Below are 17800 nucleotides of genomic sequence, written 5' to 3' on the forward strand. Positions count from 1 at the left end.
GGTTGGATAAAAATTTCTTGCATAGTGTAGATAAAGTGAAATATATCAGATTAACCCTTTGGATCAAAATGGATTATTCATTTCTTTTGGTTAACGGCACCTTGTAGTTTTGTAGTTCTTAAACTTCATAGTATCTGTTAAGTTGTTCGGCAGATTCAAAGTCTCAACACTTACAGGACATTTTGTACTCTCTTTGATTCGAAAATATCTTGATCATAATTTAAACAAGACTCATTTAGTGTTCAGACAGAGCGTGAGGCGAATTTTAGACCTGTGTGATTGGAAGTGGAATGGAAATAAACCATTAGACTCAAATTCACACAAGGCAGCGCAGCCTGGCATTAAGACGTGTCAGTGCAAGATGAAATTGTTTCAGTTGCAGCTAAAAAAATCACTCATACTGAGGCTTTATAAACATACAGAAAGAAAAAAGGGATAGACTGGAGTCGGTGCTCCTTTTTCTAGCTAAACAACCCGGTCTCACTCCCAAGTCGTCAATTACCGACGCTTTGTCAGTGCCTATGATGAGGTCATGTGAAGTGTGTGATGTATGTCATGTGACGTTTCATTACGTTAAGCCCGGTATACACTCTTAGATTTTGGGCTGTCCCAGACAAAAGATTCAAATCAACCCAACTAAACTTAACAAAAGGAATAAAATGCTAAAAAACACATACGAGAGGTAACATAACTGTCAGGTACACAGCACACACATTTAGAGACACAACAGAAAGGGAAAACCACATCAGGGGGACTCAAACGCTTATGAATAAAAGTGGGTTTTGAGCCTGGACTTAAATGAGTCAATGGTGGGGGCAGATCTGATTGGGAGGGGATGCTGTTCCACAGTTTGGGGGCAGACACAGCAATGGCATGATCACCTCTGAGCTAAAGTCTGGAGCGTGGCACAGCCAGGAGCCCCAGGTCAGCTGATCTGAGGGACCTGGGTGTAGAAAAGGGGATAGAAGGTCTGCGATATAGAATGGGGCTAGACCATTAAGGACTGGGCTTTGTACGCAAACACAAGAACCTTGAAGCCAATTCTGAACGTTCAAGATGACCAACATAACAGAAACGTGCGATATCGTTAGTCGTGGCTCTAAAATGGTGGTCCTATGTCGCACAGTGAGAGAGGTTCAAGGATGGACATGGTCACAGTCTTGCGATCAAAGACAGCCTGGGATAAAATTCTGAGTGTGATCATCTCACTGTGTGATTGCTGTTATGACCTACCTCTGCTAACCATCCAATAGAAACACAGCATGAAATGATGCACTGGTGCTTAACCCAAACAAACAGACAGATAGCAGCTCACCATGGAGGCAAAACGCACAAAAATAAATGTATGGGATCCCAGCAAAGAGGATAACCTTGTGGAGTCACGGCAGCAGAAGTCTTGCCTGTATAACGTGTCTTTCAGCTCTTACCATGGTCACATTAATAGCAATGAAGCATGAAAGGAAATAGCGGCAGAGATGCAGCTGCCAGGTGAGGTTATTAAACAACTTTAGGTTGTTTAATAACATGATCCTCTGTGTTATTTCTCACAGTTGGAGAAGTAATAACCCGTGCAGCACCCTTACACACTCAGTATAAGAAGCTATTGCATAGTACATTGTAGCCTGCGATTCAGTAGGCATCGTCATCATAGTCTGCATACATCAAAGATGATGTCATACCCAAGGTTATTAGATTCATGTCGCACAGTGTAGCTTGCACTAAACTTATGGGATTGCTAAAGTCTCACAGTCTGTAGGAAGCTTATTTCTAAACCTAACCACATGATTTTCTTGGCTAAACCTGAGGAAGTAAATGTAAAAATGAATATTTTTTTACCTGCGTCCTAAGATTATTTGAAAGGAGATGGCATGCATTTAACAAGCAGGAAATGTGCTTTTCCTGTGAAACATGGAAGTTTATTTTGAAAAGACAAAGTGCATGTAATGAGTGGAAATTGACACACTGTCCCTTTGTGTCCAAAATTGACAAAGGAAGGGTATCTAGAGTGCCATAGTCTGACGTGTAGGGCCACTGACCAAGCGTTGGTATTTGATGATTTGTGAGTAAGAATGTGTAGAGCTAAAAACCGAAAATATGTACAGTCATAGCATATTAGCTGTTTGGGGAAAAATCAGCAAGGACTGCAAACTGTCCAATGTTCAAATTTGTGTAAGTGACGTGTGCCGAAATTCACGTCACTTTGTGAATGAACACACCTTGAGAGTTAGCTAACTTCTTAAAAAGCTGGGAATTTTAATGTCTTCATTTAAACTCGTAGCTTCTAGTTTTATGTGGTACCTGGTTTGGTCACTAGAAGACGATGCTACAGTGCTAATGGGAATATACCAACATTTTTTTGTGGTGGTTCTTTTCACCATTGACTTCCACTGGTATCACCAGCACTGGCTCTTTATCTTTGTCACTTTCATTTCACATGTCCCATGATTCCATCTGCAAAGCTTTGGACTGTCTCTGTGTGAGTTTTGGGAAAATCATATTCACTGTTAGGGTGGTCCAGTGAGATGCCAGAATAACAAAAAAATTTGCATGATGTCAATGTTGTGGGGTGATACAACTATAAATAGCTCAGATCTCTTAAGCAATTATGAGCCCACACTTGGACCTCAGCACATACACCACTGAAACTTGTCCTCTTTAATAATATAAGACCTTACATAAGGCATTTATATCTCCAACTCTGTGTCTAAGCCACATAAAGAAGTTAATAATTTAGAAATGTTATGTAACTGTTTTGCATATTTTTAAATCCTTCAGTGGCTTACAAAAACGTGTTGGTGAAGAAGTCGCAGTGTCTAGTGGAAGGTATGTTCATCACCTGTGTGTGGGCGGACACACAGACTACAGAATTTTAATTTCCAATAATTAAAAAGTAGAAGTCATTTGTTTAAAACACTTCATGATTGCAAGCCTTTGATTTGCATGATGGAGCTTTCAGTATTGGATAATAGCTAGCTATTACAAGGGTTCAAAATGTTATTTGTGTGTAAAATGATTTATGCAAATACAATAAAAAGGCAGAGGTCTGTTATGTATAAGAATGTTGGTTACATCAGTCTGCTCATTTTCACAGTTCCCCATTCATGTACATTAACTGGGCAGGGTTAAAAACACAGCTTCATTAGCAACAAAAGCTCCTCCCATAGCTGCCTACCAATAAAGCTGTGAGGTCCGGCTCAGTCTGAAGCTACACTCTTGCCTAACTCACTGCTCTTAACCCTCCTTTGCCAGTCAGTATGCTGGCTGGCGCTGATAGCACCACAAAAATGTGTCTGCAGTTAAACAGAGAATGTGCTCTTCATGGACCAGCTATAGTCCGACTCACATTCTTTCTACTCCCCAGCCCTAATAAAACCAGGAATTCAGCAATCGTTAATACAGCCCTAACTTGTGTAAGACTCATTGGAAAGCTCATGGCTTCACCAGCGGGCACTGCCCTCCCCTCTCTGCTTTACCTCTGCTGACATCTTCAGACACCACAGTCAGGCTGCACAAGTAATCAGAGTATTAATAAAATTGCAATATGATCAAGTGTAATATTGAGAAAAGTAAAATGTGTCATAATATACCATCACAAATAAAGCATTGTGGTGCTACAGAGATGTCTCTCAGCGCACAAATCATTCTCCAGATGTAAGGGAACCGGCTTGTTTGATAAGGACGCCAGCAAAGAAATCCCATCATCATCATTTTTATGTTTTTTTTTTCAGTGAAAATTAAATGCAAAAATTACTATTCCCTCTAAAATTGCAACTCATATCACAATCACAATATCCGTCAAAAATAATTGCAATATGATTTTTCTTTGTATATGGTACAGCCCTACACCAGAGCCACTCGTTCACTGCAAGTGGATAATTGTTAGCTGCTAGCTCATATAATTATTAGGATTAGGATTGGGATTTGATTGGCCAAACCACCTCCACTGTTGATAAGGAATGCATTGTGACCACTTTGAGCTTGAATTTAAATGCAGTTGTGCTTCAGTCCACATACAACAACTACGTGGACAGAAATACGTAATCGCTCAAGACAGTTCTTCCAAACCAGCGAGGCAGCAGCTGCTCTCCCTTACCTGAAGCTGAAGCCACAGGACACACGGTGGTCTCTTTCTCATCTGTTCCTTTTGCTTTTGAGGAATCTCCCACGTATTATTCCTGTCCATCAATGTCTGTACAGTCAAGTCGGCCTGTTTCTTCCTTGTGCACCTCGCTGTTGCCTTGTAAATCTTTCTGACAGGCTCTGACACACAAAACAAAGAAAACTTTTTTTTTTTTACACCAATATTGGGTCTGAAAATATAGGCAATATCACGATGTGTACCCTATGTAATTTTTATTTTGATTAATTTTAATTATTAATTAATTGTAATTGTTAAAGAACAAACATTTCTTTATGTTATCTGTTATCGGGGGCCAGAATCAAGACAAGGCCCAAGCAACTGCATTTGGTCCAGTCAAAGTATACAAGCATAACTTGGCAAGTCATATTGCAACTGAGACATATATGAAGCAGTGTCAGCAAATGGTGGAGAACGGCTAAAACTGTTCAGCTGTAAGTCAGTCTTACAACACTGACATCAGCACATGTTCATACCAGGTGTAAATGTAATCAGTAAATCATGTTTCGATACAATCTGGATACAAGACACATTTTATTGCAAGCTGTAAGGGGGCCAATACACGCACCTTCCGAATCCTAAAAATGCGTAGGGCGGACCTGTGCATTTAGCAAGCTGATTGGTTGATCCAACTTCTGTCAGGAGGCGGGCTCAAAACCTCAGAGAAAATATGTTACACAAGCTGTACGTGTGTCACCGTGACCCACCAGTTGGGAACCACTGGTCTAGAGAAGCATTTTCAACATTAACAAGCTAACTGACAGAGTTAGGGACTAGTCTTTAGGCAACATAATCATCATCCACAGTAAAAATGGCTGACTTGTTCTAAAACCAATGAGACAAAAACTTTGTAAACTCTCACCAAAAAAACAGTTCATATTTTGAATAACCAAAAAAAATTTAGAAATTGAAGAAGGTGGCTAGAGTGCTACTGAGGAGGCAGTAACAGAAAGGGATTGCGCAGGTGATGGGAGAGAACAACAAAGCCTTTGCTATAGATTTTTCAACAAATCAATCACTGTGCAGGATAGTGAATAACAACAGCAAAGCAAAGGAAGGCCCTGGCAGCGTGGGTGAGATGCTCCCTTGCCATTTTGTCTTCAGTGGGTTTTGAAATAGACGACCTGCCAATTTGTTTTTCTCCCTTGCATGCCCCTAGTAAGTCTCGAGAAGGGTGGAGTTGTTGTGTTCATAAAAGGGGCAAGCTAAATAAAATGTCTGCTAAGTGAAGGCTATCGATACCTTTTTTTTTAATCAATATCATTTAAGATACAGATGCTTCTAATTGGTATCGCTACAGTGCTTGAAGCAATGATTAAAGTCAGTCTTTGGTGCTGCTTTTCTACACATAAACTAAACTCAATTAAATGACACTATAGAGGAACAATAGAGCAATTACGAATTAGAAGCTAATAGCAGTTGATACCTTTACATGGCTTCTGACTGCAGCCTTGTAGTTGCGTGGAGCTGTGAACACTGCAGTCTGTTGATTGGTCAATAGCAGACAGTCACTCTTGCTCACGGCTAAGTTGTTGCTGGTTTTGAGGCTCATGTGACCACTGTTCATACCATGGCAAGTCTTTGATACTCAAGTACAGTACATATCAGATACTTTAGGACTTTTACTCAAGTCATATTCTAATAGGTGATTTTAACTTCTACCAGATTTTCTGGTAAGAAATCTGTACTTTTACCCAAGTGTGGCTTTCAGGTTATAGCTATAAATTTTCTTTTGTACGATAAAGCGAACAACTGCTACCCTGACATGAGCTGAACTTGCCGTGTTATTCTGAGCGAAAGAGAATGTTAGGGCTGTAGCCGATTCAGAAGTGTCAGTCGAAACAGATTTGATTGTTCAATATGAATATTCAACTACACATTCATGAGCCAAGTAAGCCCTCTGAGCTAATGCGTGCTAGCTAGGCTAAAGACAGATCAGAAATGTGCAACATTTTTTTCCGACACTAGATATCAAACTAAAGTCAGAGAGTCAGAAAGTTTTTATCGATGTGAGATGTAAAATCGCCTCATCTAAGCAGAAGAGAGAGGATAATGTTATCTTGGAGACTGACTGAGCAAAGTCTCTTTTCTTCCGGGCAGCTGCCTCTGTCTCACTACGACTCATCCTGGGTGTGGGTCTGCAGCTGCCTGCAGCAGAGAGCAGCGTGAAAACGAGTAACGCTCACATTGCAGCTAAATCTGGGGGCTGAAATGTCCCCAGAAGTGCCCTGCACACTGACTGACTAACAAAACTGCTCGACTTGACTTAAATCTTAGTGAACTGAGTGACCTCTGACTTAGGATTTCAATCCTCGACTTTCAGGGGCAGTCCTAGAGAACCTCACAAATTGGTCTTGGGGAGGTGGACATGCTGCACGCTGCAATTTTATTCAACTCTGTGCTAATGTTTCCCCACTCTTTCATTCATTTAAACTTGTGTCCACCAGTCGATGGAACGTAAACAGGACCACGACACTCGTGTCATAATGAATGGCTACACAATGGGAAGATGCTTATTTACCTGTTGGCAAACTGGAAATGCATGTCATTAAATGAGTGCATGAGTGACGTGATATACCAATAGCAGTTGCTTTTATTTCATGAGTAATAATTCACTAAAAACGACTGGTTGAAGAAGGCTGCAGAAACCCTTTTTGCTCCTAATGTATAGATGCTAGCTCCTGTTGCTCTGCTCTGCCATCATCTTTGTTCACACAATGTTAAAAGGTCACATGAAAAATGCATGAATGTGGCTGGAGGATCTCACCACTCGTGCATGAGGAAGTGACTGTGTACACAGGGTCTTGCTCTATCAGTGGAAGGGAAGGATCTCAATAGATCAGCTGCCACAGTTAGTGGGCTTCCAAGGAAACACCTGATTCAGTTTTAAAAGGTTGACTGGAAAGCTTCTCGAGTCATAGTGGGATAAATTTGAATCGTGAACCTGAAGTGGTCTCCACATGACCTGCTTAACACAGAGATGGGGACTCGAGTCATTGTGACTTGGACTCGAGTCGACTCGAGTCACTGTTTTGATGACTTGTGACTTGACTTGAAAAAAATTAAAAGACTTGAGACTTGACTCGGACTTGGAAGTTAAAGACTCAGGACTTGACTTGACTTGAGACACAATGACTTGAATGACTTGAGTGTTATTCACATCATGTTTTTGGTTAGAATATAAAATTAATAAATTAGTTTTAAAAATAATGTTGATTACCCGGTAGGAGCGCAGGCTGAGAATGGCGTTGTCATAATTGGATCACTATCCTGTCAATCAGTCATGCCCTCTCTATGTACCTTACGTGTTTATTGGAGAAACAGGCCCTCTTATATCAGATAGGCTGTCAGCGGGAGGGGTACCGCGAGTCATCTTCTTCGGCTTTCAGAATTACCATTATGACGGCAAAAGACAGCACAGTGCAAGACATGCGGCATAAACATCTCGGACAGCCAGGCGACAACTTCAAACTTTGTTTGTCATTTGAAGAGCCATTCTGCCCAGTAAGTGCTTGTCAGTTAGCTAATATTTTCTGGTTAGTCGGTAGTTAGCTAACGTTAGCTTGATACGATACGGGGGTGGGGTGGGTGGGTTGGTTTGGTGGAACTTGTTTTTTAATTTATTTGCTAACATTAACCCCAGAAAACGTGAGCGAACATTCTGACCGGTTCATCACAAGACCCGCTGTACATTTTTTGAACGAGCAACACAGGGTTAAATGAGCTAAATGGGTGATTTTGGCCACTGCCTTGGTTAGTGTGTGTGTGTGTGTGTGTGTGTGTGTGTGTGTGTGCGCGCACGCGCATGCATGGGGGTCATCCCTGCAAAGTAAACATTGCAACGATGAAGTCAATGTTTACTGACAGTTACTTATATCTTGTCTTTTCACTTTATTAAGGTCAGATTCTGCAGGTAAAATTACAATAATAAGGTGACTTGACTTGGACTTGACTTGACATAACCTGTGACTTGACTTGCCCAAGAAAAAATGACTTGGGACTTACTTGAGACTTGAAGGTTAAGACTTGAGACTTACTTGAGACTTGCACATGTGTGACTTGGTCCCATCTGTGGCTTAACATAACCTTGACTTTCCGGATGTTGAGGGCATGTGTTTCTTCTTCACAATGTGTGTATGATGTTGTGAAACATGGAAAAGTGTCAATATTTCCCATTAACTGAAGAGGGGACTTTGCTTTCCCATTCAGTAGCAGTTGCGTGTAACTGGGTGTAGAAACACAGAATGTGGCATGCTTGGTGAAGCCGCCAGCTTCCATTCATTTTCTATGAGAAGCCATTATCAATTTGATGTAGAATACTATGGACAGCTGACACTTTGTTTTAAGTTGTGTTGTTAAGTATCCAGAATCTAACATCTATCAGTCATCTCGTGCCAGTGTGATCTTGATATAGCATCAGGTCTGGAGACCAAAACCCAACGAGTACAAAATGTCATAATGTTATTGTCCACACAGTCTGAAATTCTAATGTCGGTGAACATGTGAACATTACAATTTTTCAAGATTATTTTTGTGGGCTTTTGCCTTTAATGGATAGGACAGTGTGTGAAATGGGGAGACAGAGAGAGAGAGTGGGGACTGACACGCAGCAAAGGGTTGCAGGCTGGACTCGAACCCGTGACCGCTGTAGCGAGGCAATGCCTCTGTACATGGGGCGTCGGCACTATCCCCTACACTACCGACGCCCCAACATTACAAATTTTGCCAACTTGATGTTTATTCCAAACAACCTTCAACATCTGTCCAACATCTTTCTTATGCCATGTTGACGTCCAGTGCCCGTGAGGTTTTCTCTTTTTTTACCCCTCTAACTTTATTTAGTGTCAAACAGAACATGGTTCACATGATGTCCGACATCCACTGTTAGTAAATAGCAGAAATGTACAAAAAAGTTTCAGTACACATTTAGTTAAAGACATGAAATGTCAATGTAAACAGAGTATTCAGAACGGTCTGAAACGTGAGGTCTTTGCTAATTTTTTACATAGGTTTACCCAACTTGGTCTCACTCCAAAGTCGTCGAAATCTGGTGCTTTGGCAGTGACTTGCAGCATCAGACACTGCCGAAAAAAGCCGTCCTTTAATATCAGCATAATACACTGCCGATCGCCGTTATAGTTTAGTGGGGCTTGGCGGCGTCAGAGCAAACGCAGCGGGACATGAATGAAAGTTAAGGCGGCAAAAGTCAGAGTAGGGTGGGTGGAAGGAAAAAAAATCGTCAATTCAGGCTGTTGTACTGACGTAGTGCTTTTATTTTGAAATAGACTGTATGTAAAAGGTAAATTTCCTGTGAAAACGGAAGTGTATTTTGAAAGAAGACGATGCATGTAACATGCAGAACTTGACACAGTTTCCCAGAACGTCAACAACCAACGCACCCAGGGTACCTCTCATGTCGTATCTGGACGTGAAAGTTCCATGGCCAAACGTCGATATGTGTCGAGATCGGAGTGAGAATGTGTTGGTTTACCTCATTACTAGAAACTTTGCAGATGTTCAGTATAAACACCAATCATTGCAATATTCCATGTAGGACAGGAAATATGGAAAAGCATCGTAATCATCTTTATTATCTTGCAGTCATGAAGTTGCCAAGTGTTCTCTTCCTATTACAGAACTCACTGAGCCAGTTGTGGAACCATCTTCCTGTATTATCACTGAAAGGAAGCCACTTTTTATTATCAACTACATAACTCCCTTCTTCCTCCCGCATTGCATTATTTTGTCAAGGACTAATTCTGTAAGATTTGAGCTTGTTACCAGAGAAATCACTCAGGAACTCAGCACATGTTTGGGCTTAAGATCTTTTTTTTTTGTAAGATATGGAACTGAATATTAGAAATACTTTCTCCTCTCCACAATTTAAACATTTATAAAGGCGTTTTCTACTCCAGAGTCAAAATTGTAATCATTGACATGCCTTTGAAACTGTTATGATATTTTATTGTATTAAAGTGTGTTTTATTCAACTGATAAACTGCTGAACTAAAAACATAAAGATAAAGGTATCTAGCTCGTAGTCACACAGACATCACAATGAAGTGTAGTATTTTCCCCGTCTTCTCATGTTATCATTAGTTTAATACAACCTCCCAAATGTTGCCAGTGGGCTGAATTCACTGAACCTTTAAAATACTCAACATCACTGAAATAATTCAGCATTTATTTTCCAAATCCATCATGTAACAACAGTGTTTTGACAGCAGCCATATGAATTGACACACAAATATCAAATTGCGTTATTCCTTTGCCTAATTCTTTCTCCAGTGGCCGCGTGAAACCATTGCTTGGCCGATTCAGCGAGCTCGACGCCCTGCTGTCCAACATGAACATTAAGCCAGGCAGCATTGATGCTGTCCTGTTGGATGCTGGCTGCTCCTCCATGCAGATGGATCAGGCGGAGAGAGGCTTCGCCCTCAGCAAGGATGGGCCTTTGGATATGAGAATGGATGGAGAGAGGTAAGAAATTTGCAACATGCAGTAGGTGTGACTGACTGGTGGGTTGCTGTTTCAATAATTGTGCTGTGTTAACAAAACTGGACATTAAAAAAAGCAAAATTTTCCTTATAAATAATGTTGGGAAGTGCTGGATATTTAGAATTACTGGTGCCTTGAAATTGCTTCAGAACTCACTGGAGCAGTGGCATTGAAGTGCAGCAATTTTTTGTCCCCTAAATTTGTTTATAAAAATTCAGTAAGTGAAAAATTCTATGACTGATTTGTTAAATAAGTAAAAAGCAAAACAAAACAAAACAAAAAAAACACCTGAATATTTTTGTTTTTTTAATGTTAACCTTAGTGCTGTAATGTTCAGAAGTGAAGTTTATATATTTGAGTTATTGGTGAGCTACGCTGTGAACTATTTACATATCCATGTCTACACAGTGAATTATTTACATGTTTGAATACTCTCATCAGTGACATTAAAACAGTTAGAATAATCTGCAGAATCTACGTCTGTGTTTTTCCATTTGATTTAGCCAGCTTAAGCCCTTGTAGCCTCTGATTGGTTCGCTCAGTGACATGAGTCAGGAACAAGGAAGTGTTGTTCTTGTGAAGCTTTTGTAAAATGTTGCTTGAGAGAGTTATCCATCACCATCCTGCTGTTTCCAGTCACCACAAAATCAAACCCTCACGTTACAGTAGCAAAGAAAAAAATGATGTTGTATTGCTGGAAAAGCAGAAAGGAGGACATCAGGTTCATGGTTAGGTGTACAAAATTTGTGAGTTTGACATCAAAGACCACAAATGGTTACCCACCTCCTCCTGACATTCAACCTTGACCACATTCTTGACCACATTCTTTTCTCAATCATACCTTACCCACTGGGATAGCAGAAGGAAATCCTGAATATGGGTGATTTTGGAGCACCTCCAACACCCCGGGTTACCTTGAATTCATGAAGAAAACACTTTTTCTCGCATTCCTCTACGGTGAACAAAAAAAAAACAGAGAAAATTCTTCATGTCATGGGGGACGGCATTTAACAATAGCAAGACCATATCAAAATCAGTATATACTCATGCATTTACAAACTCGTGCAGTATTATCCAAGTTTCATATATCCAGTCGTATAGTAAGTTCTTCTATAACACAGGTATGGTCACTAAAACGTCCCGTCTTATTTAAAAGAGTTCTGCATAAACAGTCCCATGCACGTACCAGTAGCACATAAGAAGAAGCATGTGTGTTTGAACTCTGCTCTGCACTACATTGAAATCCCGCCTACCAGCTCGTTTTTTGGATTCTTCATTCACTGTGCAGACATGCAAGAAAAACAAAGTTTTCCTCACACATTCGGGGAAACACAGCTGAAGTGTTCCTTTAAAATGCTAATGAGAAATTGAATTAATGACAGAGGATGTATGACCACAAAAATGATAATACAATGCTACAAATGCTGCAAATTTGTATGTATGTATATGTATGTTTATATCCATCCATCCATCCATCCATCCATCCATATTGGTGTATATACTGGTCCATATATAAAAAGAAATGGTGTAGATATATAAAGTTAAAACTTTGTCCACCAGAGTGCACTGGCAAGTTTATTTTTCAACTGTAAAATGTCCTGCTTTGATTTCGTTTAATGGATCCTCATCAAAAAGTTTTTGTTCTGTGTGTATTTAGATGAATACATTTCGGCTGATATATTAGTAACAGATTTTTTTAAAGGTCTAGTGTGTAGGATTTAGTGGCATTTTGCGGTGTGGCTGCAGAACTGAAATAACAAACTCCTCTGTGCCAAGCATTAAGGAGAACTACAATAGCTAACAGTAAAATGCAAATGGCCCTATCTAGACGCAGTGTTTGGTTTGTCCATTCTGGGCTACTGTAGAAACAACATGGTGGACTCTGTAGAAGAGGACCCACTTGTTACAACCTGGCTCAAAGGCACCTTTACAAAAGAGTTAAAACATGTTTATTTATATAAAGTATCATAAAGAACAGAATTAATGTGAAATGTAGGCGCGTATGGGTGTGTGGAAACGTCTGTAGTAACCAAAAGAACAGCAGCTGCACCTGCGAGGGAAGAGAGAGGGGGACTGCGAAAGAATGGAGGTCGTTAAGGGCGGAGCACACTGGGCTCAGGTGGAGCTCGTCCAGCTAACGACACCTTCATTTAGTACCTGCAAAACACAATCAGAAAACAGCACTACCAGGACATGCGAACCTGTAGTAAAGGGCTATCACAGTATGTAGATATAAACGGCTCATTCCAAGGTCACAAAAACACAATAATTTTTATTTTTAAGGTATTATGTACCAGTAAAAACACAGTTATGAATATTAAACACTTCATTTCTGCCAATAGATGCCCCTAAATCCTACACACTGGACCTTTAAACTGAATTATCGCTGTAGGTGTTTGCCTCAAAAATCCTGTATCAGTCGAGCTTTACCTTTTAAGTTGCATTTTAATCTTGGTAATAAGTGTGCAAAAATGCAAAAGTGCTTCCACAATTTAATGTGAATATTATTTTTGCAGCAATAAAAAGATAACAAAAAGCATGTGGCTAATTTTCATTATATTTGAATTATGGCAGCATCATCCTAAATCTCTCTGTGCATGCACGTGTTTATGTATATGCATGTGTATGTGATGCATGTTTATATGAGCAATATATAAGATGGCTGGATGGATAGATAGATGATGGATGGATAGATAGGTATGTATAGGCATATATGCATTGCAATTTATATCTTCTTGACTGAATTCATAAATATATATGAATCACTTTACAAGGTCAGTATAATGTGCAAAGCTACCAGCTAAGATAACCCCATTATAAGCTATTGCACAAGCTGCATTTCTCTTTTCATCCCCTCACAATCATTCTATTCATAACTGTCAGCCGTAAAGCTTTTCAGCTGTAGCTCAGAGTTGTCAGGATTCGCCACTGTCAGCAAGGACGTGACGTCAAGCAGCTTAATTGGGCTTCTCTTTGTGCGTAGGTACCCCGACATGCCCTGCGCTGCTGACGTTGTGAATACCTTAGATCAACAGGCTCTTGCATCCATCCTCACTGCATATGGGGAAGAAAGACACGCCAGGAAAATAGCTTCAGCCATTGTGGAGGCACGCCGTGTCAACCCCATCACCCGGACACAGCAGCTGGCCAGCGTGGTGGCAGGTAGCTAGACACTATCCTGATTAATTCCCCGCAGCATTCTGGAGGCTGCGAGGGAAATAAAACACGAGTGGAGTTATTAAGGCTGTCTCCCAGTGGGACATATTTGTCTCAGAAAATTACGTGGACTGTGACCTCAGTCATCATCCTCTCTCCTGCCTCTGTTTTGGGTGCTTTTCTTCTGCACCTTCCTTTGAGAGAGCTGAGACAAAGACAGAGCTGAAGGTGGCTGCAACAGAATGTGGCTAAAACAAACAGTATTTCACACACACTAACCCTTCCCTCTCCCTCTCTCCTTCCATGCTGCTTTATTTTCCCCCCTTTTCCCCCGTTTCCCTGCTCACAAATATGCACATGCACCTGACACATTTGTGCATAAAGCCGAGATTACATTGTTTGTCCTCACTGATTGTTTTCTTTTTTTTTTTGTGTGTCTGTCGTATGCCTCCACATTTGAGCTGCTGAACGAGTGAGATGTCGTTTCAATAGTTATTGCACAGAGCAGTATGTGCGTCAGTGTCACCCTGGGAGAACAGGTGTGAGTAAGAGCAGCTGTTTGATCTTTTTTGAAGAGCAAAGCGAGTCACCATCAATGTTTATTTGGAATAATCCAAGAGGTTTTGATTTCAGAAAGTTCCAGGGGGGCTCTATGAACAACTGTGACACTCACGCAGACAGGAAAAACTTAAAGTCACAGGAGAAATAATGAAGGTGGGAGGGAACCACTTTAGGGAATTGGTGGCATTGAGGCATCATATAAAAAAGGTCTTTTGGTCATGCTGTCTTTTTCTTCTCACTTAGTTTTTTAGTAATGTAGGTTGTTCTCCTACACATTGCGCAGCAGTAAACATTTATTCAAAATGGTGAATTTTCTAGATAAAAATTACAAATAATGTGGCGGATAATTAGCATATTTGTTTGCATCAGCACCCAGTGGTTGCTTTGGTATTTGATTCATTGTTTGAATTAAATTGGACAGGAATATAAAAATATCGCATTCAGAAGCATGAGTTTGTGAATGAGTCGGGCTTTAAAGGCGCTGTATGTAAGAATGTGGCCAAAACAGTTACTGCACTCAAATTCAAAATACTGCCGCGAGTCGTGTCCGCCCCCCCCCCCCTCCCCTACAGATTCGAGGTTGCTGGACAGCGGCACGCTGGAGACTGATTTGTTTGCCCACGGTCGGCTGCCGTGGCAGGGTTGCGTCACCGCGTCCTTGATCTTCGGTTTTCCAGTGGACTGTACGAGCAAGTCCTGCTTCTCTGCTGCTAACGCTGCTGCCGGGATACAGCTGAGGAGACTGCTAATGCTATGTACCGGGACACTGCTAACGTTGCTGCCAGGATACAGCTGAGGAGAAGCCGGCTGCTAATGCTATGTACCAGGACACTGCTAACGCTGCTGCCGGGATACAGCTGAGGAGAAGCCGGCTGCTAATGCTATGTACCAGGACACTGCTAATGCTGCTTGCTGTGCTGCTGTAGCGCAGTCGTAACTGTAACTAATGCTGAGACTCTACTGACTGTTTGACTGGTAGACGGCGGTGGGTGGCGCAACAGGCCAAAACACAAATTCAAAACATAAACATGATTGGCAGACTGTAAAAATGTTTTTTAAATGCGAATATTCTGGCTGTACTATTGTTGTCAGTGAGATCAGTACGTTATATGAACATTATTCCTTAGTCTCTGTGACATATTAGGAGGATTTTACGACTATTTGCTTTAGATTTCTTACATATAGCTCCTTTAAAGCTGTAGACACTCGAGCTGTTGTGGTGAAGGAATTTCCCCTGTGGCGATTAAGGGTGGCTCAACAGCACGATATGTGGTATTACCACCATTTTGTCTCTTTTTTGTTTTGTTAGTGCTTTATAAATAAGCTTTCATTAGGATTCGTTCATTCATGTATTCATTTTCTGTAACCGCATCTCCTGTTACGGGTCGCGGGGGGGCTGGAGTCTATCCCAGTTGACATTGGGCGAGAGGCAGGGTACACCCTGGACAGGTCACCAGACTATCACAGGGCTACAGCATAGAGATAGCAACCATTCATACTCACATTCACACCTACAGCCAATTTAGTCACCAATTAACCAGCATGTCTTTGGACTGTGGGGGGAAGCTGGAGTACCTGGAGTTAGGTTGGGTTGCTATGATACAGAATATCCATGGTAGAATACTTGCGCGGGATGAGGGGAAGGCTCGTAGGGGGAGAGCACGGACCCACAGGTCTGTGTGGGTTTTGTACTCATTTCTCCTCTGTTGTTCCGCAATGTGACGGTTGGTCATTGTTGTTTTTGTCCCGCCCCTCCTCCACTGTGATTGGCCAGCTGGGAAAAAAGAGAGAAGCAGTTGCAGCATTTTACCCAAAGCTGAATATTTTTCAATCGGTCATGTTTTTCAGTGCCGAATAGACACCTAGCATAGTGTAAATGTGCGTCACTCTCTTATAAAAAGAAACAATGAACATAGCAGTAGTGGTGGTTGCTTGTCATCTCCTGTGGTTGGCTTGTCAATAGTGTGGTAATGCAGTGCTGCTGTTATCGCAACAGCCGTAGTATATACATCTGGAGCCAAATTTAAATGATACATATCTGGAGCATATCTTTGTTTAGGTTGTTAGCCAATTTCATTGATTGTGCTTTGAAGCAATTTGTAAAGTCTAGTTTAACATGAGCTTCACAGAAGCTAGCTATGGAACCGGACAAATCTGCGAGCTTATGTTTTTTTTGCTTAGACAGATGCATTTGGTTGCCCTCCCATTCAGACGTTCTGATATGGGGTGTGACTAACAGCTTGTGGAGCCCTGGCGCTTTACACGTCATTTTGAGCTTGTGCAGTTCATGTCTTAGGGGCCGAAAAACAAATGACAAAAACAAATTGCACCTTTAAATCCATTGATTTCAGTGTAGACAAGCATCAGGCATGCTCAATTGCAACTTGCAAGGACACAGCCGTCCTGCTATGAACAGAGTTCAACTTGTGGAGCACAGCTCCATGCACCGCATGTCATGAGATGAGGAACAACAAATCACAGCCAGCAGATATCTTTGCCTTCTTCCGCAGATATCAAGCTGTGACAAATATAGAGAAGAGGCAGATCATTGTAGTGCGGGGCCACCCAGAGCTTTACATCCGTCCCAGGGACAATATTTTAGACCTAATACACACTTAAAAACAGCGCCTGGAAGAAAATTAGCTCTGAACTCTGGATTTCTGGTAAATAGGCTATGATATGGTGCTGGTTATAGTTGCTTAGCAACCTCAGACGCAACCTGCCTATGTCCTCTTGAAAGTTGGCACAGAGTAGGCACAAGAGAAGCACCCACCGCTGACCTTGGATTTTCCAGGCAGTTAGAGACGTGGCACGTGTACGGCCACTTATAGAGGAGTACAAATGAGGCATTTTCAAAAACAACCAAGATGGCTGGATCTAATGTGGAACTTTCTGAAGTCAAATTTTGATGGCAAAATGGCATGTTTGCACCCTTTATTCTGTTTACATTAATCCATCACTCAGCACTACGTCACTTGTTTTCGTTGCTGTTATTGGATGTAGGTCTATCCAGTTATGCCCAGAGGCATTTTGGTCAACAGTTATTGATAACGCCCCTTGGAAACCAAAGATGAACTGAGACGTTCCAGACTAACTCGCATTTGCGATTTGGTCTGCCGATGTCAGGTTACACCGACACAACACCAACATAACACAATCCATCTTTGCCAATCTATTCGTAGACAAGAAGTAGTAAAGCAAGCAGAGCCATATGTATGCACAACCTTATATCCATATGTGATGGAAATAATACAAAAGCTGAATCCTATCTTTGTTCATAAACAGAGTTTTAGTCACTGCTTTTCTTTTCTGCACAACACGTAGATTTAGGACAGCTGAAGGAGACCAGACTCAGATTTCAGGAAGTTCAGGCTGATTTATCCCTGATGTGTTGTAAACTATTTTTCTACAGAACGCTTCCTTTATTAAATTCAAACCTTATTGTAT

At 41.2% G+C, this 17800-nt stretch overlaps 1 protein-coding gene across 1 annotated transcript in view; it reads left to right on the plus strand.

The window, feature by feature from the left end:
* Positions 1 to 17800, plus strand: part of mettl15 (methyltransferase 15, mitochondrial 12S rRNA N4-cytidine) — a 71418-nt gene that overhangs the window by 44023 nt on the left and 9595 nt on the right. Inside the window, exons 4-5 of the mRNA XM_033625124.2 lie at positions 10427 to 10618; positions 13620 to 13798. Coding sequence (XP_033481015.2) covers positions 10427 to 10618; positions 13620 to 13798 — 371 coding nt within the window. The remainder of the gene's footprint in view (positions 1 to 10426; positions 10619 to 13619; positions 13799 to 17800) is intronic.

Source organism: Epinephelus lanceolatus, chromosome 2 (genome assembly GCF_041903045.1).
Source record: "Epinephelus lanceolatus isolate andai-2023 chromosome 2, ASM4190304v1, whole genome shotgun sequence".
Taxonomy (NCBI): Eukaryota; Metazoa; Chordata; class Actinopteri; order Perciformes; family Serranidae; genus Epinephelus; species Epinephelus lanceolatus.